General features: G+C 48.6%; 1 protein-coding gene across 5 annotated transcripts in view; it reads right to left on the minus strand.

The window, feature by feature from the left end:
• Positions 1-25,453, minus strand: part of FMN1 (formin 1) — a 194,920-nt gene that overhangs the window by 82,119 nt on the left and 87,348 nt on the right. For all 5 annotated transcript variants that reach the window (XM_075613256.1, XM_075613255.1, XM_075613253.1 and 2 more), the window contains 2 exons: positions 11,262-11,323; positions 591-1,297 (listed from right to left, as the gene is read on the minus strand). In XM_075613256.1, coding sequence (XP_075469371.1) covers positions 591-1,297; positions 11,262-11,323 — 769 coding nt within the window. The remainder of the gene's footprint in view (positions 1-590; positions 1,298-11,261; positions 11,324-25,453) is intronic.

Consider the following 25,453-nt stretch of genomic DNA (forward strand, 5'->3'; position numbering starts at 1 on the left):
TCATATTAATCAGAGCAGGTGTGTCACAGCAATTAATAATAATAATAATGATATTCGAGTGCTGATAGCATGCGCTGCACTGTACTCGGGAGAATACAGCCAAACATTCATTCCAGCCCAATGGAGTTTACAATATAAATGTACTTCCCCAAAACAGTGAGATAAAGACTAGTCCAAGGTAAAGAATCTGGCACAATCACATGCACTTGTCGGGTTGAGGAAAATACAAAGTATTTGGTATTTACTGCTTATTACAGTCCCTGGTTAAGCAAAGACTAGTAAATCGCTCCATGTGGTAAAACAACCACTAACATTAGCTCTTCCGCAAGAAATAGAAGTAGGTGGAGAGCCGTGTTGTGTAAAACGCTTACATGCTGATGAATCCTGCGCAAACGGTTTAAATGCTGGTTATTTTCATACTCTGTAAACCATTTAGCTCATAATTTAGAAGTGGAATACTTGTTTTATAGTAAGATTTCATGTGAATTTCTCAACCCTTCCCCCCTTTGGGTAATATTCTCTTGAAAATAAAATGTAAATCAGCCCAGTTCTTTTTCTGCCCCTGCCCCCCTCCCCCCTCCTCACGTTACCTGCTGCTCTTTACTTGGATCCTTGTCCAGTACAGCGGCTTCATGGGGCAACCAGGCTCTATCGGAGGTTTCCTAGGGGCAAGGGCTCTGCTCGCAGCTAAGGCTCCACCAAAAGGGAGCCCAGGAGCTGGGGGAGGGGGAGGGCCCGACCCCATGAAGAAAGGAGGTGGAGGAGGAGGAGGGGGTCCAGAACCAGGCAACGGAGGAGGTGCAGGAGGACCGAAGCCTGGCAGGGGCGGAGGGGGAGGTACCGAACCAGAACCTGGAAGGGGAGGTGGCTGGAATAGACCTGGCAAAGGAGGTGGAGGAGGAGGTGGTGGAGGAGGACCAGACATAAAATGTGGCAAGGGGGGTGGAGGGGGAGGAGGAGCCAAGGAAAACGGTCGAATCTCGGTGGGACTGGCCAGGTTCTGACTCAGGGAGGTGATGTTCAGCTTCTTGGGCAGAATGTGGTTGCTCTTGAGGGTCTTGCTCTCCTCCTCGCTGGGCTTTAGGAAGGTGTCGCGGTCAGTCTGGATGCACACGTTGCGGAACGACTTGGGAGGGGTTTCATCCTCTGTGGAAATGCAGGCGTCCCGGGCCTTCCCCCGCTCTTGGCTGAGTCTGTTCTCCTGCTCTTCTCGTAGGCTCTGGATTGTCTCTTCCAGACTCGTGGTCTGGACGGCCTGTTCCCCTCGTACATTGAAGATTTCCACCTCAAACTGAGACTGGGGGTAGAGACAGAAGGAAAAGCATGTGTTGGTACAAAGTGCTTCCAGTAACCTACTTCCACCCAAGGAGGTCACATGGAATTAGCCTAAAAGAGTCTAACAAAGATATAGGACAGGAAAATATTTGTGCAGAAACTAAAGATCTATAACTCTGAGCTCACAAAGAAAACAATACAAAAAGGCATACAGTGAGGTCTGTAAAATAAAGGATATAAAAATCTCTCACAAGACGCACATCAGAAAGGACAAAATGGAGTTATATTTAAATAACAGAAACACACTAAAGGTTGCGTTTTCAGATACCACAGCATAGCCTTCCACTGCACGGTCAAACCGATTCATTCCAGCAAAATCCATGCCGCATTCCTCTTTATATCACAGGTGCATGGAGACAGTCTATAGTGAAGCCGTTTCTAAACAGTAACACACATGTAACAAACGTAAAACCATGTTCCAGTACTAAGCGCGCCAAAGAAAGTGTCATCCTGTGAGGGGCAGCAGCAGCAGACCCGCATTGTATTAATATTCCATACTTTAGTAGCTGAATGGAACAAGTGGACAAAGCTCCTCAGCCTCAGGTCTGACACGTCGGTGCTCATTTCAGAATTAGACCGGTTTAAATACCAACAGCTTCATAAAAAGTGGGGGGAAAAACGTAAAACCTGCACGACAATGATGGCGATTTCTTTTATCTCGTGTTTGGGGGGAAAAGGAATTTAAGTGAATGGGGAACGGTGTTTTAATGTTTAAACATTCTTGCAAAACTGACAGTGAAGGCAAATCAGAATTAAAAAAACCTAAATACTGCACCCTGCTGACCATAGCCCAGATCCACCGCACATACGCCCCCCGCTCCCCCTCACTGGAAGGGAGGCTGTTCTGACAGTTCCCCCATTCTCCACCTCACCGACTCCATAACTTCAACACAAACCGCCAGATTTGTGGCGTCACGTCAAAATGACGTCTATATGAAGAAATTCCCATGTTCAGCAAGTGACACTCCGGGCAATGAAGGGATAAGCCCATCAGGGCTTTCATTTGTGTCCCCAATCCCAAAAGAGACACGTATCATGTAAAAGGTCCTGGGTTCAAGTCCTTCCATTGGCACAGTGTTTTACGGCAGCAGGCACCTATATTGCGCTATGAAGAAGAAGCATAGAGTTGTCACCCATCTCTGTGTATTCGCGAGCATGTCATCTTACCACTCTGTGCCCCGAGTAACTTCCAATAGACTGTAAGCTCTTTGTGGCGCTCCGTGTGTATTTACTATTCTATTCCCAGTGTAGCCCATCGTGTCGGTTATCCTCGCCCCCGGTCTGGCCAGAAGGGCTTTCCAAGGTGAGGAGCTAAGAATAAATGAATAGTTACTGATGATAAACTTTATGGTCCAAGGTTCCTGGTGCCTGAATTCCTCCTTGTGCGGAGTTGTATACATTGGCAGCACTACACAAACACGAAGCGGCATAAAAGCAGATTTTATTTTACATATCGTAAACTTTTCTACTAAAGCTAATCTCTCCTCCTCTAACGAAGTGAACATTTAAGGAATCTGGAGAACAGATGAACAGACGGCTGATAAAATTGTTATTGTTTGTAGAAAGGACTTAATAATGCATCATATTTTCCCAACAATGTTTTTTTAGTCATACAGCAAATCTATTTGTGAGCACGCTGGGGGAAAAAAACGATGTAATATGGCATGGATCATTAAATGGGAATTCTGCAGGGTCTTCTCATCATCATCAAATTGCCCTCAATTAATAATGTCTATCTGACAGCTGGCAAGACACAAAACAACTTACATCTGGTTGGAATTACAGCAAGAAAGTAACCATTTTCTGCTCAGAAATCATAGCAACCAACTCCAAAAAGACAGGTCTGATAAAAGAGCCGAGGACGTCCGCACAACAGAGTTAAGAGCTGCGGGGCCAGTCACATAGATGCTGGTGTCATTAACCGCATTTTATCAGCGTTCGGACAATCATTGTACCCCTTTTCAATGTATAAATAGTGCACTCTGAAAGAATGGAAAGGAATGTGTCTATCTGTATTTAAATCATGCAGCGTATCTGAGACTGACTATCCTATCAGGCAGCATCTGTGCCAAGGGCTGATTCATGTGATAGATCAGAGTACTCTGACGAAGCGCCGTCTAAGGCTTTGCCTCTAGTGTCGCCGACGGCGACACAACGGGTGACGTCACTCGTCGCCACCGGCGAAAGTTATGTTTCACCGGTCGGCGGCATCGCGGGATTCCCGCAATTTGATTTGTTCAAGGGCCGTCACGTGACGCGACGGCCCTTGAAAAATCAAATTTTGCCGGCGTCGGGTTTTCGCGACGTCGCTTGTCCCGTGCACTATAAGCGCACGCAGCGGTAGCAATGTATTTGTTTTCGGGCGACATCGCATCGCCGGCACTATAAAGCGCGGCCTAAGGCGTGAAACGCACAAGAGGAACCATTTTTACCTGTCTGCACCATGTTGTCGCATATCCATTAAAGAGTTTTTCAACAGACCTGCTGTGCCCTGGATTAACCCCTCGTGTGCGCGGCTGTGCTCCGCTTTCTTTTCCCTGCTGGGATTATCTATCCATTGTTATTTATAAACACAAACTAAACGATGCGCAAGAGAAAGGCAAATCAATTCAAATAAAATAACTTTATAAAATACATATGACCAATTGACAAACTCACATGGAGACAAGTACACCGCAGCTACACCATGATCCCTCCCACTTCCTGGACAAGATGATACTAAGAGACCCCCTCCAATGCCCGCGCCCAGCGTAGACGCCGTGAAGTAGCAAGGAGAGAAAACTTAAAGCCCAGGAGGCCTGTGACACAGGGTATGCAGCTCCAAACACAACAACCCGTCAGATAAACAGGCAGGGAGATGGACCGCTCAGGACGTGCGACGTCACTCCGTCTTAGGTGCTGCCGGGAATAGACCACAACCTCAACGCGTTTCACACTTCGTCAGCGCAGACCCTAATCTTTTTGTAATTTTTATTTATGCAGAAACAGAGCCCTATTGTGTTTTCCGCCTGCCGAAGGGAATACCCCAAAACGTTGTGCACTGTTCCTGCAAAAGTGATCTTGACTACGTGAATATATATTTGAGTGAGGCAGGGTCAACTTCATATCGATTTATCTGATACTAGTTTCTTAAGGTTAAACACCCCACGCCTGGTGTTTTAAGAGACAGATTTAAAAAAAAAAGTGTAGAAAAATCATGTCAAGATGCATTAAAATTGAAAAGTTCTATTATGGAAAGCATGTCATTCTTGCCCTCACTCCTTCGTACGGTCCTGGCAGAAATATTCTCGCAATGTCGATATTGTTCCAAGCAGCCGTTTGGGGCGCTTTCTGCAGGAATTCCACATGAACTTTGGACATTATAAAATAATGCTAGGAGCTCAATTCCAGTGAGGGTTATTCATGAAACTGGTCATGCTGAACGGGACACTATGCAGTATAATGAATAACCCACATTGTGTCCTTCCGATATTATCACAAGGGCCTCTGCAGTTTATATTGGAATGTACAACAAATGTTCTTTTTAGGTTTCCCCAACAGAGAAATCGTGCGGCACCCAGCCCCGCCACACCAATGGAAGTGACAAATCTGATGAAGGTCCAAAGTAAGCAGGCACCCCCCGTGATCCCAGATTTTCATAACACAGGATAAGAAATTGCCAACATTTGTTTCACGATGCAAAAATTAGAAATACTGTTACCCTTTAATATAAAATGATCTGTTATTCTTCCATTCCCCTATGTGTTCCCCTGCACCTCCCCTCTCTGCACAAGTGCCTCCCAAAGAATTTAGTATAAAAAAATATCTGCATATGTTAATAAATTCCTGTGGCTCAGACCATAAACAAAACAGGAGCGAAAGCGGCCACACCCGAGATACAGGATACAACAGACATGTGCAGTACAGAGGAAAACCTACTCCAACCCTCTGCCATGCCATTGACCCATTTTCATGGATAGTGAAAGATACTGCACATAGCTCATTGTTTTCCTCCATGGATAGATGTCTCTGACCAGGACCAGCGCCTATATCCTTGTGTCAGGCGAACCACCTCACATGTCCAACACTGTGCATGGATAAACATTAGATTTCCTTCCTACATATCCAGTTTTCGATCCAATTTCCAGATTCTGGGATCAAAACCCTTCAATAGGAGGAGTTATAAGAAGTGGTTTTATAGAGCAATTGGAGGAGCTATAGAGAGAAATTGTGTGTGTTATTTAACACCTACAACGTGTAATTATTAGGATTTCTTGATGTCTTTTTGTGTTCTTCTTTGAATCTTGGAACTTGTGTAAGATACAAAATATTCCCCCCAAGTGTGTTACATTGGCCATGTAATAAATTAGTTCCCTGTATCAAGAAGCATGGCACCCATGTGACATGTCGAAGGTCATTCAAAGTCAAAACCACAAATGTACTCTTTCAGCCCATAAACGTTCTAACAGATGCAGAAGACATACTACTGCCAATCCATCCTGTTACTCTGCTAAATCCTGCCGCCCACATCACCCTATCCTGTAAAGTGCTGTGTACACTGGAAGACTGCATAAAAACTAGGGGAAAAACAACAAAATAATAAAAATAGAAGCCAAATCCAGAAAAAAAACAGGCTTGTTACTAAATTAAAAACATACCAATCATCAGAAGAGCAGAGTTTGGATGAAAGACAAATCAGGCCTGAGCCAGCATCCAAAAAAAGGAGGCTGAACTTCGGACCATATGATCAGATGCACATGGGGGCTTCACCTCGGCCCTACTGGAGGGCACCACAGGACCCCCAGGAGGTGAGGGGATCAAATTAGTTTAGTGCTTTGATATTTTACAGAGAAAAGTCTGACTAATGAACAAGGGAGTCATTTTGAGATTCCTGCCCAGTTCAGCAGTTATTGGCTGCAGAGCTCACATGAGCTACCATTGCTAGAAGTTTTGCAGATTTGATGGATTCTGTTTCTAGCTACCAATACCCACAAAGTTATGGGCCTCCCGCTTGAGGGAGGGTACCATGCTCCAGGGAGACTGTGTGTCTCCAGCCCACCATCGGCACAAGAGAAATTAGATGAAAGGCATTCCGGAGACACGCTGTGTTATCACGGGAGAACATTCACATGTCGAGGCACCAACACAGGGGGAAATGGGACCAAGCACAATGCAAACCCTTTCCAACGTTACTTTCTGGATAACATACTGAACTATCAAGAAATCTATTGTGATGTTCCAAGTATCATTAAAAACTCAGGAATCAAAACACCATTAAACATGCAAACTGTGAAAGATATAAAGCACAACAGCCTCTCAGACCTTTCATCAAAGACTCAGCTCCCAAAACCAGAGCCAAGGAAGGGATCAAGGAACGATTACAGGGCTGAGCGATCAGGCACTCAAGAGCTCTGGTGTGAAACTCGTGTTACCAGTTATTGCCCTGCCACACAATCCCAGGAAGAGAAGCAGCACAGTCCTTAATAAGCTTCAAGTGCCATCTGCTTATTGATACGTGGCAGATCCATAGGGCGCACAACTATGAGAATCTGACATCCGTGTATAAAATCCAGGCCGATAAACTGCTTGGCTCCTATTTGAGTCCAGGCTCAGCATGATTGTACAAGATGCTGCTTTTTCAGACTGTCCTGGTTACTACAGTGACATCTACAAATATAAGAGGAGGAGGTAGCATTTTGCATCTATGAATAGAAAAACTGTTCAAACATAAGTGAAGGTTAATTTTATCCTCAGAGATACAGAAATCTCACCCATCTTTCTAACCTAAAGAGTCAGCCCATAAGCTCCAAGTCATGGTATGGATCCACTGAATGACCCCTTCTCATAACTGCTCCACATCTAAACGATTTTATCGGAGAGTAAAATGATGAAATCTCTTCATCTACCATGGACTGTTTTTAGGAGCAAACTTTAAATTAGGGAGAAAGAAGAAATGCAAAACATTTCTTAAGCCAAGTATCAGGAAGAGTTGGTCTTTAGTGCGTGCAGACTTGCTTGTTTGGAGGACCTCTTGGGGTGCAATAATTTAACACACAGAACAGGCACCAGTAGGAGTGGAGCATGGCAGTAAGGTGGCTGGTATCCTGGATAAAGGTTGGACACCTATCAGGCATTTTTCTAATTTATTTCTTTTTATTAAACAGCTTAAGCGGCACTCAGGTTCTTTTGATGAGATTCTGTGCTGTGGCGCATTGAGTGACCCTGTGGTCCAAATCCCACAAGTCTTTGATCCTGGGCAGCCGCATAAATTCAGAGCTATAAACCCCCCCGTGCTTTTATTAGCAGTGCTCAGGCCAGGGCTGTGTGTGCAGCTCTATCACGTCTACAAACCAAGGGACACATTTTGTACACATTTTTAATCAGCAGGATCGTTATACTGCAGAATTAATGATGCCAGGTCCACAGCGGGACAGAAGTTACAGATTAACAGCGAGACAAACGGAATCTGTGGCCAGTGTGTCTGTCCCCTCTACAGCCCAAAGGTCACCAGCTTTTACAATAATTATAAGATAATTACCAGGCCTTTATTACTTGATTCTTAATGTCGCACTGACCAAACGGCACAGCGCGCTTTCAGGGTGATCAGCCAAGGACACGCAGAGTTCATTTCACTTTAAGTAGCTGCACAAAAGCTTCAATCCGGACATAACGTCAAAAACATACAGAATATGGGGTGTAAATTAATAATGCGGGGGTTATGCTCTCAAAGGGAAAAAAACTGCAGCAATAACAAAGTTACACTGATCAGAGTGAAATTTACAATATTCACAATAGCCATTTTTAGGCGATCCTGCAAAAAAACTAAAATACTCATCAATATATCTCTGATAAATGTTGCATGAGGGGGGGGGGGGCAGTTAGTGGACATGGTTCTCTGAAGTGAAGGGTGATTGCTGGCCTCATTATCTATCTCCCTCGTTAGGCATATTCTATCAGAAGGCAAGTAACTGCTTCCTCATTGCCCGGGATTCCAGTGCATTAAGATTGCTGCTGAGTGAAGTAACCCTATAATATTAAGTTGCATTCACATTCCTATGGTATTGAATTTAAAAACCAAAGCCGAACATTAAAGCAGCAATCACGGATACTTTCCCAATGACGGCATAACTCCGGCTCCACGCCTGCACCCGCCTTTCTTTTTATTTTGGGATGTTATCTCGGACTCTCTGACCTTTCATGATATGTTTAGATTTGGAGGGGGGGTGGGGGGTGAGAGGTTGTGATCATCGCTCTCGGGCAACGCGACCACCAGAGATGCGTTAGTGCAGCTGCCACAGCATGCTGGGATGCCAAGAATAAACGTAACCTGTATTTACATCGCGTCCTTCAATTCCAACATCCATGAGACCCGTAACAAAGGACATAAAGCCAGGAAATGACCATGGCCGTGATATACCCAGTTACCCTTACAGACCCTACTGTGCCCAATTATCTCCTTTACAGAACAAGTATTTATCATTATAAACCTGCATTAGATCAGATGTACGGCGGGTGGTCAGTTTCCTGTCTTACTGGCCCATATGAGAGATGTATTCTGGTACTTGTGTGTCTTGTATTACTACACAGGGACATTGAGTGGCCAACAGAGGAAAGAGCAGGAACATGGAAAAGGATTTGTAGGGGTCTAGGAGTAAAGGCAAATAAAATCTTCTCCATATATATCAACAGAAAAATGATCATTGAAAGCAACAGAATTCTTACTGATACATATAGAGCATTCTATTGCCCCAGAATTGCCTTGATGCATAGACCGAACAAGGGAGATCCTGCAGCAGAGGATAACACTGCCCTCTACTGGTGAGACTGTAATAAAGCCACTGAACATGTTTACAGAAATTCGCAATCAGGAGAATCTCATTTTAATCTGTTGATTTTCTGTTTTGCTGCATTTCTATTAATTTCACAGTGAAAGATGTGAAATCCACCAGTGGTTCTGTTACCAACCACTTTATCTTTTGAGGAAATGACCCTCTGTTTAGAACAGCTCAAAACGAACGCTGCAAAATTCTAAACAAATGTGACCTTCCAATTTATTTTATAATAATAAAAAAAAAGCCCAAAAATGTATGAGGAAAGTCTGCACTTCTATTTTTCTAGGACTGCATATTGGTTGCTATACCTTTTAGTAGGCCAACATAGGAGTTCTTCGTAGATAAAATGAAAAGCTTTCGAAATCTCACAACTTTCTTCCTCAAGTGCACGGTGTAAGCAGTCAAGTCTCGCATCGAACTATAATAATAATAATAGCATGTTCTTGTATAGCGCTGCTAGTTTAACTTGGCGCTATACAGAGACATTTTTGCAGGCACAGGTCCCTGCCCCGTGGAGCTTACAATCTATGGTATTTGGTGCCTGAGGCACAGGGAGATAAAGTGACTTGCCCAAGGTCACAAGGAGACAAGGAGACGACACTGGGAATTGAACCAGGCTCCCCTGCTTAAAACTCTCAGTGCCAGTCAGTGTCTTTACTCACTGAGCCACTCCCTCTCCCCAGTATCTACTATGCTCAAAATTCCAGTAGCCATATTGGTCCTCGAGAAATGTAGTTGTGTTGTAGGTTGCGTTACCTCTTAGCGAACCAACAAAACAACCCGTACACTAGAAGACAACGATGAGGTTTCCAACGCTCTGTACACTTATTTGATCCACAAAGATGTTTCTTCAGGAGAAATACAGAAAACTAAGAGAGCCTAAAAACAAGAGACTTCTTCCTAAAAGCAGCAATGACACTTAGGCTGCGGCCCCGCTGGCGCTGACCACGCTCATGCATGAGAGCGGTGATGTGGACATGTTGGGCATGTTGAGCGCGCTTCAAACTCTCTTTTTTTGTCTCCCCAAGCGCCAAGCTTGGAGGGTGTGCGTGCCCGCGCACGAGCGCGCACCGCGAGATCAGGGATGGGACAATTTAAATTGCAGAAACTGAACTCGACAAGCACAGCGCGCTCAGCCTTAGCGTGGACGCAGCCTTACAGTATGTGCCCGGCTTCGCCCGGGTTGCAGTACTCTGGAGACATAACGACCGGCTTCCGACAGGTCTCTCTCCATACAGTCTCATTCACTCTCAACCTCCCTCATCCCTTTACTATAATACCTTATGACAGGGGAGAGCAAACTTTTGGAGCTGCGCCCCCCTGCCTGCTCCCCCTCGCTTTCGCGCCCCCCTCACCTCGCTCGGCGGCGTGAAATGACGCCGCGGGGTCACGTGATGCTGCGTTGCGTCACACCAACGCGTCTGAACCCCGGTAAGTTTGTTGCAGAGGCCTCAGGCGATCCCCCGGCATTTATTTTTAATGCTATGGGGAAGAGCACGGGGCCCGCTTCCCCCCAAAAAAATCTCCTCTGCTTGTTGCTGGCTTTGGCCATTGATGTAATATAGCAGCCATGGAAAGACACTAAAAGGCTTATTCTTCATTCTCCAGAAGTGCACCCCACTTCTCATTCTCCTGCAGTGCACCCCACTTCTCATTCTCCTGCAGTGCACCCCACTTCTGGAACAATATATTGGAGTCTCCCAAAACCGCCTCCTGTTGAACTTCTCCCAAGGCTTTGGCTGTCTCCTACGTTAAACATGTTTGGAACTTATATTGTTGGCAACGTATTATTTTGTACACAGGACATTCTTGAAAACGAGAGGCAACTCCCAATGTATCTTTTCCGGGTGAAATACGTAAAGAAAAAACAAACTTCAGTTTTTTACATCAATGGGAAATTGTGGCAGAAAGCAGCCCACATCGGCCATTTCAGCTGTTCTAGAATATGCCGCTAAGTCAGTTGACCACTTTGCCAATTAGTGAGAGATGTAACCTGATGCAATAAGCCCGGGTGAAGCAGCAGCACCCTAACCATCATTATCCCATGAGGGGATAATACAGGAACCAGTTATATTCCTAGAGTTCAAATATATGTTCATGTGTTCATGCCCATACCTTCAGGATCTCCACTTCCTCCTTGTGTTCCCTCTTCAAGTGTAGAATAACCGCATGGTATTCTACAAGAAAAGAGATGAGAAATTAGTCCCCTGCGCAGTGTAACTGTCCATAGATACTACCATGTTCCATGTTAGCATGTTCCATGTTACTCAAACGGGTAGACACAACCTCGGGCAGTAGGTTTAAGCATTAAAATATCAGGGTCAGTGGAGAGGAGCTTTAGCATCTGAGACCTTCCTGTCTTATCTTTTTGTTGCCGACTTATCAATCAGCAAATTACCAATGGCATATGTCTCATTTTAAACCTTTACATGTCTGGGAATAACTTCAGGGCAGGTTAGGTTTAGGCCCATATTTACTAAGTGGTGCTCTACCATTAGACACCTTCCAGTTACAAAATACATCTTACAGCCCATTCAAGTGAACTCAAGTAAATGGGTTATAAGGTGTCTTATGGTGCAGTATCGCTTAGTAGACATGGGCCTAAATCCCAAACATTTTTACTGTCACACTTTCATGGCTCCATATCATCCCCACCGTTAGTATTGAGACTGAGCCGATCCCTTTGCAAAGCTGTAATAAAACCTACATGGTCACTGCCTTCTCACCACTGTGATATTCCACTCCAACGTGTCAGCATTTTCGGGGTCTTAAAATGGCAGCCAGTAAGCAGCTTCTGGTAGTACTGTCCTGATCTGTTCACAGCCAAGAATCTGGTCAGCAGCCATCTTAGAAGTGGAAAAATGCCTCTTTCTATATACTCAAATCACCAGGACCATGATCTCTGGGTGTAGGACTGATGTAGTCTGACCCTAGAAAACTCCAAGGTTTAGGATACCACCATTAAAGCAAAGTAAGTAGCAGGGATTGTAGATTTAGAGACTGTGTGGCTAATTTACAAATTACAAACTGTAGAATATATGTGAGTGTACAAACAATACTCTGTGTTTCAGTGTGACTGGGCGTGCTCCCTGAGAGACAGATATTGGTAGTCCGTTGGAGAAGCATAGTTGTGTCATTAACATGTCTTGCATAACACACGGCTTATTCACGCACACACCTCAGTTATACTTTGCATCAGGCGTTGGTCACTTTTTGCCTCACAATCTAGAAAATCTCATTCTGCATAAACTAGTTCAAAATATTTCATTTTTTATTCATGCCACCAGCTGTCCTGACTGCTTCTGAGCCCTAGCTCCATAGATCACACCCCAAATACATACATATGTACTATACATGTGTGTATATATACACACACATACACAAAGCGGACCAGGAGTAAGTATTGTAAAAATATATTTGAAATATCACAAGTACAGATGTAGCTTCATTTACGGGATGGGTTTCATTGCATTTAGATTGAAGACACAACAGCACCATCTATCATTACTGCAAAGTACTGCAACCAATGCTAAAACTCAATTTCTTCCGGTCGCAACACACTCGTGACTCAGGTGAGAGCAGTCGACAAAACATTGGGAGATCAGATGTATTCCACGAGACTGCGCCGAAACTAAATAATGCTACATCTGTAGCTTCTACAATTTACAATTCATAAAATAACAGGGCTTCATGTATGCAACTTGTTACATTGTATTTGTTTTTCTATATGTAGCTTTTTTTTTTTCCAACTTACTTTTTATTGTTTATCCAAGCATAAACATACAGAGATAAAACATTTGAGGATGGGTATTGGGGTAGGGGGGGGGGGGTAGATACATTAAAAAAAGGAGTGGTGGGGGGGAAGGGGGAGGAACAACCGCATAATACATTGACATTTCTTAATATACTTTACCTAGTATAACTGTAATATACGTAAGCAATTTGTGTATTTGAGATGGGAGCTGTCTCTAGGGGGCCTGGGTAACTGTATACATTCTTGGTAGTTAGCCATTACAGGAGGGAGCGAATGAGACTTCCGAACTTCTTCTAATAGATACATATAGTTAGTCCCAAGGGGCTACAGGTTCAAATAGCCTATCTACATTTGCATTGCTGACCCTTTATTATACTCGGCACCTGGCGGCTGTTCAGGAAATGGGGACAAGGGAGGAGAGAAAGGGGAAACCGGAAAAAAAAAAAGAGTGAGCTTGGATGTGTCTCCCTAGTATTCCTAACACTCACGTGCCCTTGGGAAAAAATCTGGGGTGAAGGAGAACAGAAAAATAACAAGGGCAACTGTGCCATTAAAGACACAGACATGGTTGGGGGTAGCAGCCAAGACCCAATTGGTTTGGGTGCTCCATTTCCATCTCCTGAGCTTCTTTGGGCTATGGGTTTAATGCAAAGATAAGATTAAACTGTATTCATATCATAAGCTTGGACTGCGCTTGCAAACCTTTAATAACCTTGTAATTACATGTGCCCATAAGCATACCATAATATGTCAGCATAACATACTTTGTGTCTACACCTGTCACGTCAAATCATGGGGTGCAACCTCAGAATAACTAAAGCTAGAAAATATAAATTGGCGTTTCGGCACATAGTCCTTTTATGCTTGAATTTGTTTATGTTGAACATTCAGGGTTCTAGTTCAGGGGAATCCCCGCCTATGAACTTTCGGCTCTCAGCCTAATTCCGCTCCGGGTTTGGCCATGATGGAGGTCGATTTGCTGAAATAAGGCCAGGGGGAGGTGGACCCAAGTCTAGATGGTTGAGGAAGGCCTCGCCATCGTCCGGGTTCCTTAGTATCTGGGGTCATTTTTAATTACCATTAACCCATAGGGAAAAGTCCATCTATACTCGATATTGCGGTCTCTTCATTTCGACGTTACCTCCCTAAGATTTCTTCTTTTGGCGAGAGTGGAAGGCACCAGGTCTGTGTATATCTGTAGGGGTATATTTTGGAACTTCAGGTCTCTAGAGCCTCTAGATACCGAGATGAAAGCTTCCTTTGTTTTAAAGTAGTGGAATCTAAGCACCACATCCCTTGGTCTGTCTCCCGGTTGGGGTCTCAATCTTGAGGCTCTGTAGCTTCTGTCCAAGTTAAGAGATTCGTTTGTGTAATCTGGGAGGAATGATGTTAGCCATTTGCCCATAACCTCTCGATATACGTTTCCGACTCCGGGATGTCCCTGATATCAAGGAGTTGGGGCTTCACCTCCCTGAGCTTAATATCCATCAAAGATTGCCGGGTGATTGTGGCTTAGACCTTGAATTCCAAGGAGCTAGTGCGCTCCCCAAGGGAGGATATTTCCTCTTTAAGATCCTTCACTACTGTTTGTATCAAGGATTCAATTTTATTGCAGAAGATAGATAAGTCCTCCTTTGTAGAGAGATTTTCGATCTCAGACGCTATTTCAGATTCTGAGCGTTCCATGGAGGGATCTTCTCCCTGCTCCGCCTGCTGTGGAGTTGGTCGACCTTGTTTTTTTTGTAAATATTCACGAAACTCATTCTGGTTTTTCTTCTTTTTGATGGTTCTAATCGTTTTCGAGGCCAGGGTGATTGGGACTAGCGCAGGGGAGAGCAATCTTTTTTCCCTGCGCCCCCTGCAGTCTGTCCCCCTCTCCTCGTGCCCCCCCCCCCCTGCTTACCTTGCTTCAGACGTCCTGGCGTCACGTTGCCACGGCAACCAGGAGCGTCTGAAACAAAGTAAGCAGAAGTTTACAGAGGCCCCGCAGCTCCCCTGGCATTAATTTAAATATATTCGGGAAGCGTGTGGGGTCCTCTATAAACCCTGTGCCCCCACTTTGCGTACCGCTGGACTAGCGTGTGATGTGGTTTGTTTTTTAGAAGACCAATCAGAGCTGAATTTCTTTCATAGACTTAGAATGGTGCTCGGTGTATTAGAGAACATGGGTTTGGGACCGCCAAATTAGACTGCACCATCCAGACTTTCTGTGGACATAGATCTTTTATAGAGGGGTAGCTATTCCCTTGAGGGAGGACACAGCAATGCCACCTGTGTGATTGTTATTTTGACTTGACTGATTCTGACTTTACTGCTTCCTTTTAGGCTTCTACACACAGAAACACGAGGGACTAGATGTTGAGACTGTTTAGAGACCCATGATTGTCATTTTGGAGGTTGTGTGGCGGGGGGGGGGGGGGGGAGGAGGGGGCGCACTCCATTGTTCACCCGCACTGAAGCGCTTCCGCAGTATGGCTGCCCCTCTTCCCTCCCCGCAACCGTCCCCTCAACCGACGGCTGGATATTCTCCCATCTACCCGATCAGCTCCCCTGCCCGGCAGCTCTCCGCTGCTTCTCTCCTTACCTCCCTGGAAGGTCTGAAACCCGTGGCACTCTCTGCTAGCAGGAGGCCTCTCAGACGAGCCCGGCCGCCATCTTGGGGGCTTTGCCGATCCGGTGAGGAGTCTCTGGGGACCCGATATCAGTCTGCGGGGTTGTTTTTGCCGAGATTCTCGCCGCTGTTGGGCCCGGTCTCGCCCAGGGAGATGTTTCTCCCAGCTTTCTTGGGGGGTGCTCCGCTTTTACTGTGCGCCTTTTTGGCCTGGCTTTGAGATGGCGTTGCGGCGCCACAAGTCTTGCTTGGTAGGTGTCTTGGCCTTGCCCCTATATGTAGCTTTTTGATGAAGGTCGTCTTCTTGATGCAATGTGAAGAAAGGTCCAATTCATTGCTGGCTCTATTTACCATTATTGACACGTAGTCTTTACATTATTTATCTATTCACATACTGTATTTACACTAGAAGTGTCACTATATTTAAAATTTTCATATAGTGAGTGTATATAATATATTTATTTATTTTCCCGAAGTTGAATTACTGGTAAATAAAAACATTCTGATTTTGATCTCTCTCAAATGGTTATTAAATTGTGTATAACATGTATATGAACATGTTAAATGAACCATGGTGTTTTGTGGTCCAATTAGTCAATGGCCTACTGAAGTTGGGTATATAAGGGAGGGAATACCCCAGTGACGTAGCCCCCTGATGAAGCGTGTCTACATGCGAAACATGTTGAGGTTCTGTCAGTGCTTGTTACCGCGTCATTACGCATTGACGGGCCTGGAAACTGTATCTCAGATATCGGTCTGGGGACCCAGTGTGCCCGCTCTCTGCTGTTTGCCACCTACGGACCGCGGGTCTCATTGTGCCACGTGGAGCCCTGGGTTATTTTATGAATTGTACGTTTTACAAGCTACATGTGATATTTGACATATATTTTTATGTGACTTACCCCTGGGCCCTTTACCTTCCTGTTCTTCTCCTCTTTGGAGATCCGGACATTTTTCACAGTAGCTGAACGGAGCACCTGGTCAGACTTAAGCTGCAAGGGGGTAATTGCTGAAACTTTTGGACATCCATAAAGAATTATATGAAGAGTCTGCGTGTTTGGGATATATTATATACACACATACCTGTACATATATACAGTACATATACAGACACAAAGGCGCTCAAAGTCCAGAGTAAAACAAGTAACAAACTCTGCATCAACACAATGTTTGCAGAAGGAGTTGGAAGTAAGAAGGGTGTCAGCCTAAAAGTATCCATTTGTTACACACAACTCCCACTTTATCTCCAGTGAGTAATGGTATCTGCAGGTTTAATCTATCGGTCAAATTCTGCTTGTTTAAGCAGCTGTTTTAAACACCTTAACATCTCGTGGTGAGAGGCAGGATGTGAGCAAAAAGTATTCTGGGTAAGGATGTGAAGGAATGGCCGAGGCCTAGCATGGGCCGTTGCCCACATGAGGGCTGCTCTGTATTTAGAGGATGGGAGCTGTGGCCTGCTCTCCTCCCTCTCACCAAGAGGGTTGTTAGATTCGAGCACGTGCCAACATGGGGATGAGGGGAGACTTGCGCGGGCTATTTAAAACCCGGTGCTTGCTTGAGCTCTTCATTGATTTTGTTTTTTCCCTTCCTGCAGGTACCTTTGATCCTCCGTCCCTCCTTCCCCAGCAGCAGCAGCATGGAGCAGCCCAGCGCAGCCCAGCCTCCTGCAGCTGACCGCCAGACCTCCCGCCAACCGCTCCCGAAGAGAGAGTGGCCAGAGCAGGAGCCGGGTGCTGCATCTTTCAGCCAGAGACAGAGGGAAGCCGCACGGAGGAGTAGCACCGCCCCCCAGCCTCGACAGCCTCCAGCCAGCTAGATCAGCTGTGCAGAACAGGAAAACAGCTAACCAGCCCACGGAGGCTACCAGAGAAGTGTATGCTACTCTCACCCCCCCCCCTCCCCTCATGCCTGCTCTGATCCCTCCCCCCCGCTGCCCAGATCCCCTCCCCCCTCTGCTGCCCAAATCTCCCCCCCCCCTACTGCCCTAAACCCCCTCCATGGCTGCCCATAATCCCCCACAGCTGCCCAAATCACCCCACTGGAAGCCCATAACCCCCCACTGCGGCCCAGACCCCACCCCCACGGCAACACTGAGCCCCTCCATGGCTGCAATGGATTTAACCCCTCCCCCCCCACCGCCGTTCCCCTGCCCTACACCCCTGCGATTTACGCCCCTTACGCTCCCTCCCATGCGCCCTACACCCACGTGTCTTCCCCACTACGCACCCGCCCCATACGTGCACTACACATCTGCGCCCCACGCTCCTGCGCCTCATGCACCTGTGCCAGCCCTGGATCCACCAACGGCAGCCCCACTGCCACTGGCGACAGGGTGTCACCCGGTCACCCCCATTGTCCCGGGTGGCCCCCCGGTGCATACACCGGTACCAGGGAAGCGTTGCTGATCCGGGGAGCAGCAACAAGAGCCCTGCAGCGAGCAAAATATCCAGGACCGGTCACCCAGGTGCCCAAGCCGCAGGAGCAGGGGAGCATGATAATGCTGTGTTTGAAAGTGATGATGAGGTTAGTGAAGGTGGGGCGGTTAGGTCAGCGTCGGACTGTGGGTCCCAAGGGTCAGACAGCGACGATAGTGGGAGCGCAAGGGAGAGCACTGATTCAGACGCAAGCAGCGGCGCAGACAGCGACGAGACCCCGGGGGAAAAGCGCATAAGGTAACAGGTAGAAGCGTTCAGCAAGTCTGCGAAGCGGAGTAGGAAGGAGAATAAAAGCAAAGCGCGCAAGGACAAGGGGGTCATTTCCTCCCACAGCGGGTGGATTTGTCAGCGGGGGAGATTAGCTCCCTGTACACACACCTGCCCAAGAAACCCCAGAGAGATATAGATAAAAGGAGGCATGCGGATATGTTTAGGCTGTCTGTAACGGGGCGAGCAGAGAGGAAGCGCGAGGGAGGAGGGCGAGAAAGTGCAGGTTGTGAGGAGTAATATAAACTGGTTACTGGGCTTCACTGTTTTTGGGGACCGTTTCCTTTCAAAACATCCAAAACAATTGCATAATGTAATGAAATACTTGCATGTAATACAGACCATGTATGATAAACACGGGGGGTCAGCGTGGCGGGATTAGGACGAGCAGTTCAGGCTGAGGTGGCAGGGAGATCCACGGTTTAGTTTGGGGAAGATGGACATGGAATTGTGGATGAATCTAGTGGGACGGGGAAGCAAGGGGGTAACGCGCCCTTTCCCAAGGGGCCCGGGCGATCGGCCCGGGAGTTTTTCAATGAGCAGGGGCAAGAAAAGGGAATGTTGGGCGTTTAACGATAAACACTGCACGCTGGGGGCGAGTTGCAAGTTTAGACGTGTGGAGCCAGTGTGGGGGTAACCACCCTGTCAAGAAGTGCTACAAAGCACCGGGCAACCCCAACCAGGGGGGAGGGTATACCCCTAACAAAGGCCCCAACACCGGTCAGCCTTAGCGCTTTGAGCCGTTGGTTAAGGAGGTACCCCCGACCGGGAGAAGGCAAGGTTCCAGGAGGAAGGGTTTAAGGGGGGTTTCACATACCAGTGGGGGGGGGGGGGTGGGTGGATAGTACAAGTGAGGTGAGCGAGCCGGAATTTGAAATCTGCTACGACACACACACATAGTTAAAGACATAATAGAGGAGATAAAATTGGGACATATGGCGGGTTCATTCGCACCCCCCCATAATTATTTCATCGCTGGGTGTGGTGCCTAAAAAGGGCCCGGGCAAATTCAGGATAATACAACACCTGCCACACCCAAGGGAGGGGGTGTCTGTAAATGATGCCATAGACCCAAAGCTATGCCGGGTACAATACCAATCATTCGACCCCACCATAGGAATAATTAAAACATGTGGGGAGGGAGCACTACTGGCTAAAATTGACATAGAATCAGCCTTCCGGCTGTTACCTTTGGCCCCAGCAGCTTCACAGGGTGCAAATTTGAGGGCGCGTATTACATTGATAGGTGTCTCCACATGGGCTGAGCTATTTCATGCGCCTACTTTGAGGCATTTAGTGCTTTCCTACACTGGTGCGTAGTCAGTAAGACGGGGACTAGCTCAGTTGCTCAGTATCTGGATGACTTCCTGCTGGTGGGTCCCCCGGGTTCCCTGCTGTGCAACAGGCTGCTGCAGAGTACTAAGGGGATCATGAGGGAATTGGGGGTTCCCATAGCAGAGAAGAAAACTGAGGGCCAAACAGAAATACTGTCATTCCTCGGCATAGAGATTGGCACTCGGGTAAGGGAATCACGCTTACCCGCAGACAAAGTCAGGAAGCTGAGAACTAGCCTAATTCAGTTCAGGGAGGCCAGGAAGGTGACCCTGAAACTAATGCAGGTTTAAGCTCGCCCCTCCCCACTTTCCAAGTTGGCAGGTAATTTTCATTTTGCCAGGTTACGACAGATCCAATGTGATCATTCTTCCTGTAATTATACAGGTAAATAAGAATTTGAACTCAGGGAGTGTTAGGACCGGCTAACGGTCAAGCCTTGAAAGTGGCAGCAGGCTTAAAATGCTTTGGCCAAAGGGTTGAACTAAATGACCCTTTTTCAAGAGAATATATAGGTATTGCACTGTGTATTTTTGGCACATTGAAAGTAGCTTTGGGCTTTTTTGTTTGTTTTTTGTTGTAAGAAATACGTTTCAACTGATTTCTTGCGCAACGCGTGACCCCTCTCGCTTCCGCGCATGCGCTCGCACGCCACATGGACGCGCTCGCTGCCTTACGGCAGTCTGATCACTCAGCGTGCAGATGCCTCTGCGCCACCATGACCCCTGCCTTAGGGTCCGTCTCAGATAGACCTGGTTTTAGATCTGCGGTTGGGTGAACGGACCACTGGCCCAAATCTTCGCTCTCCTTACAATTAACATCCCAAAATCAGAAGAGAGTGAATGGGAGTTAGGGGTGTACTCATAGTACAGAGGACAGAGTAATCCATCATGTACCAGATCACAGAGGCTGCCATCTTGCCTGACAAACTGGTTCGGCAGCCTCTATATCTGAGAAGCGCTCACCTACTAAACACCATTCTTCTTCGTGTACTGAAAGGTGCGATAGCCGCAGTCCCACAAAATAGTTCAACACTTATAAGACCTAAACATGTTTTACTTGTTTTGTGTCTCCCGAGCAGACAGAACAGTTGCGCCAGATTCTGCTTTTATCTGTCATATTCTTAACCTGCCCCAGTTCGACAAACAGAGTATGAAACAATCCAGTCCTAGACCGAGCACAGAGCCGTCACACACCTGTATGGGGAGCAATGCAAGACCCCGGGGCGCAGAGCCGTCACACACCTGTATTGTGAGCAATGCAAGACCCCGGGGCGCAGAGCCGTCACACACCTGTATGGGGAGCAATGCAAGACCCCGGGGCGCAGAGCCGTCACACACCTGTATGGGGAGCAATGCAAGACCTCGGGGCGCAGAGCCGTCACACCTGTATGGGGAGCAATGCAACACCCCGGGGCGCAGACCCGTCACACACCTGTATGGGGAGCAATGCAAAACCCCGGGGCACAGAGCCGTCACACACCTGTATGGGGAGCAATGCAAAACCCCGGGGCACAGAGCCGTCACACACCTGTATTGTGAGCAATGCAAAACCCCGGGGCGCAGAGCCGTCACACACCTGTATGGGGAGCAATGCAAGACCTCGGGGCGCAGAGCCGTCACACACCTGCCTGTATGGGGAGCAGGGCCATTGACAGCCGGGGGAACAGCCAGGACTGCTGTCCCAGGCCTGGTGGGGTTAGGGGCCCCCTGCCCGCACATGAATTCTCTGTGGGGGCCCCGAGATACAGGAAGCACAGAGGGGAAAAGAGAGGAGAAGAGAGAGAGAGAAGAAAGAAAGAGAGAGAGAAGAAAGAAAGAGAGAGAGAAGAAAGAAAGAGAGAGAGAAGAAAGAAAGAGAGAGAGAGAAAGAAAAGGGAGAAGAGAGAGAGAGACATGAGGGGGAGAAAAATAGAGAGACATGAGGGGGAGAAAAATAGAGAGACATGAGGGGGAGAAAAATAGAGAGACATGAGGGGGAGAAAAGAGAGAGACATGAAGGGTAGAAAAGAGAGAGAAACAAGGGGAAGAAAAGAGACATGAGGGGAAGAAAAGAGACATGAGGGGGAGAAGAGAGATGCTGGGGAGAGGAGAGAGACATGCTGGGGGTGAAGAGGAAAGATATATGCTTGCGGGGAGGAGAGAGATATGCTTGGGTTGGGGGGAGAGGAGAGAGAAATGCTTGGGGTGGGGGGAGAGGAGAGAGAAATGCTTGGGGGGGGAGAGGAGAGAGACATGCTTGGGGGGAGAGGAGAGATGCTGGGTGGAAGAGGGGAGAGAAATGCTTGGGGGGGAGAGGAGAGAGACATGCTTGGGGGGAGAGGAGAGATGCTGGGTGGAAGAGGGGAGAGACATGCTGGGGGGGGAGAGAAATACATGACAGGAGGGAAGAACAGAGAAACAGAAGGGGGAAGAGAGAGAGAGAGAGAGAGAGAGAGAGAGACACACTAGGGGGGAGGGAGGAACAAAGAGACATGAGGGGGCAAAGTAGACCCAATGTGATTATGCTGTAACATTTGCACGTGCCCTGTTCTTCAAGTTTGTCCTGGGCCCCCAAAATTCTGTTGGCGGCCCTGATGGGAAACAGGGCATAGACCCGTCACACACCTGTATGGGGAGCAATGCAGGACCCCGGGGACAGAGCACAGACCCGTCACACACCTGTATGGGAAGCAATGCAGGACCCCGGGGACAGAGCACAGAGCCGTCACAAACCTGTATGGGGAGCAATGCAGGACCCCGGGGGACAGAGCACAGAGCCGTCACACACCTGTATGGGGAGCAATGTACGACCCCGGGGGACAAAGCACAGACCCGTCACACACCTGTATGGGAAGCAATGCAGGACCCCGGGGGACAGAGCACAGAGCCATCACACACCTGTATGGGGAGCAATGCAAGACCCCAGGGGACAGAACACAGAGCCGTCACACACCTGTATGGGGAGCAATGCAGGACCCCGGGGGACAGAGCACAGAGGCGTCACACACCTGTATGGGGAGCAATGCACGACCCCGGGGGACAGAGCACAGACCCGTCACACACCTGTATGGGAAGCAATGTAAGACCCCGGGGGACAGAGCACAGAGCCGTCACACACCTGTATGGGGAGCAATGTAAGACCCCGGGGGACAGAGCACAGAGCCGTCACACACCTGTATGGGGAGCAATGTATGACCCCGGGGACAGAGCACAGAGCCGTCACACACCTGTATGGGGAGCAATGCAGGACCCCGGGGGACAGGGCATAGACCCGTCACACACCTGTATGGGGAGCAATGTATGACCCCGGGGACAGAGCACAGAGCCGTCACACACCTGTATGGGAAGCAATGTAAGACCCCGGGGGACAGAGCACAGACCCGTCACACACCTGTATGAGGAGCAATGCAGGACCCCGGGGGACAAAGCACAGAGCCGTCACACACCTGTATGGGAAGCAATGTAAGACCCCGGGGGACAGAGCACAGAGCCGTCACACACCTGTATGGGAAGCAATGTAAGACCCCGGGGGACAGAGCACAGACCCGTCACACACCTGTATGGGAAGCAATGCACGGCCCCGGGGGACAGAGCACAGAGCCATCACACACCTGTATGGGGAGCAATGTAAGACCCCGGGGGACAGAGCACAGAGCCGTCACACACCTGTATGGGGAGCAATGTATGACCCCGGGGACAGAGCACAGAGCCGTCACACACCTGTATGGGGAGCAATGCACGACCCCGGGGGACAAAGCACAGACCCGTCACACACCTGTATGGGGAGCAATGCACGACCCCGGGGGACAAAGCACAGAGCCGTCACACACCTGTATGGGGAGCAATGCACGACCCCGGGGGACAGAGCACAGAGCCGTCACACACCTGTATGGGGAGCAATGCACGACCCCGGGGGACAGAGCACAGAGCCGTCACACACCTGTATGGGTAGCAATGCAGGACCCCGGGGGACAGGGCATAGACCCGTCACACACCTGTATGGGGAGCAATGTATGACCCCGGGGACAGAGCACAGACCCGTCACACACCTGTATGGGGAGCAATGTAAGACCCCGGGGGACAAAGCACAGAGCCGTCACACACCTGTATGGGAAGCAATGTAAGACCCCGGGGGACAGAGCACAGAGCCGTCACACACCTGTATGGGAAGCAATGTAAGACCCCGGGGGACAGAGCACAGACCCGTCACACACCTGTATGGGAAGCAATGCACGGCCCCGGGGGACAGAGCACAGAGCCGTCACACACCTGTATGGGGAGCAATGTAAGACCCCGGGGGACAGAGCACAGAGCCGTCACACACCTGTATGGGGAGCAATGTATGACCCCGGGGACAGAGCACAGAGCCGTCACACACCTGTATGGGGAGCAATGCACGACCCCGGGGGACAAAGCACAGACCCGTCACACACCTGTATGGGGAGCAATGCACGACCCCGGGGGACAAAGCACAGAGCCGTCACACACCTGTATGGGGAGCAATGCACGATCCCGGGGGACAGAGCACAGAGCCGTCACACACCTGTATGGGGAGCAATGCACGACCCCGGGGGACAGAGCACAGAGCCGTCACACACCTGTATGGGGAGCAATGTAAGACCCCGGGGGACAGAGCACAGAGCCGTCACACACCTGTATGGGGAGCAATGCACGACCCCGGGGGACAGAGCACAGAGCCGTCACACACCTGTATGGGGAGCAATGTAAGACCCCGGGGGACAGAGCACAGACCCGTCACACACCTGTATGGGGAGCAATGCACGACCCCGGGGGACAGAGCACAGAGCCGTCACACGCCTGTATGGGGATTAATGTAAGACCCCGGGGGACAGAGCACAGAGCCGTCACACACCTGTATGGGGAGCAATGCACGACCCCGGGGGACAAAGCACAGAGCCGTCACACACCTGTATGGGGAGCAATGTAAGACCCCGGGGGACAAAGCACAGAGCCGTCACACACCTGTATGGGGAGCAATGTAAGACCCCGGGGGACAAAGCACAGAGCCGTCACACACCTGTATGGGGAGCAATGTAAGACCCCGGAGGACAAAGCACAGAGCCGTCACACACCTGTATGGGAAGCAATGCACGGCCCCGGGGGACAAAGCACAGAGCCGTCACACACCTGCATGGGGAGCAATGCAGGCCCCGGGGGACAGAGCACAGAGCCGTCACACACCTGTATGGGAAGCATACATTGATTGGATGCAAACGTGATCAGAACATGGAGCAGCGCGTAAGAACATGGAGCAGCGCATCAGAACATGGAGCAACGCGTCAGAACATGGAGCAACGCGTCAGAACATGGAGCAACGCGTCAGAACAAACTTCAATTTCCAAAAAGACAGGGACACGTACCTCTCTCCCCCTCCTAATACACAGACATCAGGGACACATACCTCTCTCCCACTCCTAATACACAGACATCAGGGACACATACCTCCCACCCCCTCCTAATACACAGACATCAGGGACACGTACCTCTCACCCCCTCCTAATACACAGACATCAGGGACACGTAGCCCTCACCCCGTTAATATGCAGACATCAGGGACACGTACCTCTCACCCCCTCCTAATACACAGACATCAGGGACACGTAGCCCTCACCCCGTTAATATGCAGACATCAGGGACACGTACCTCTCACCCCCTCCTAATACACAGACATCAGGGACACGTACCTCTCACCCCCTAATACACAGACATCAGGCACACGTACCTCTCCCCCCCTCCTAATACACAGACATCATGGACACATACCTCTCTCCCCCTCCTAATACAAAGACATCAAGGACACATACCTCTCTCCCCCTCCTAATACAAAGACATCAAGGACACATACCTCCCACCCCCTCCTAATACAAAGACATCAGGGACACGTACCTCTCACCCCCTCCTAATAC

This window comes from Ascaphus truei, chromosome 9 (assembly GCF_040206685.1).
Source record: "Ascaphus truei isolate aAscTru1 chromosome 9, aAscTru1.hap1, whole genome shotgun sequence".
Lineage (NCBI taxonomy): Eukaryota > Metazoa > Chordata > Amphibia > Anura > Ascaphidae > Ascaphus > Ascaphus truei.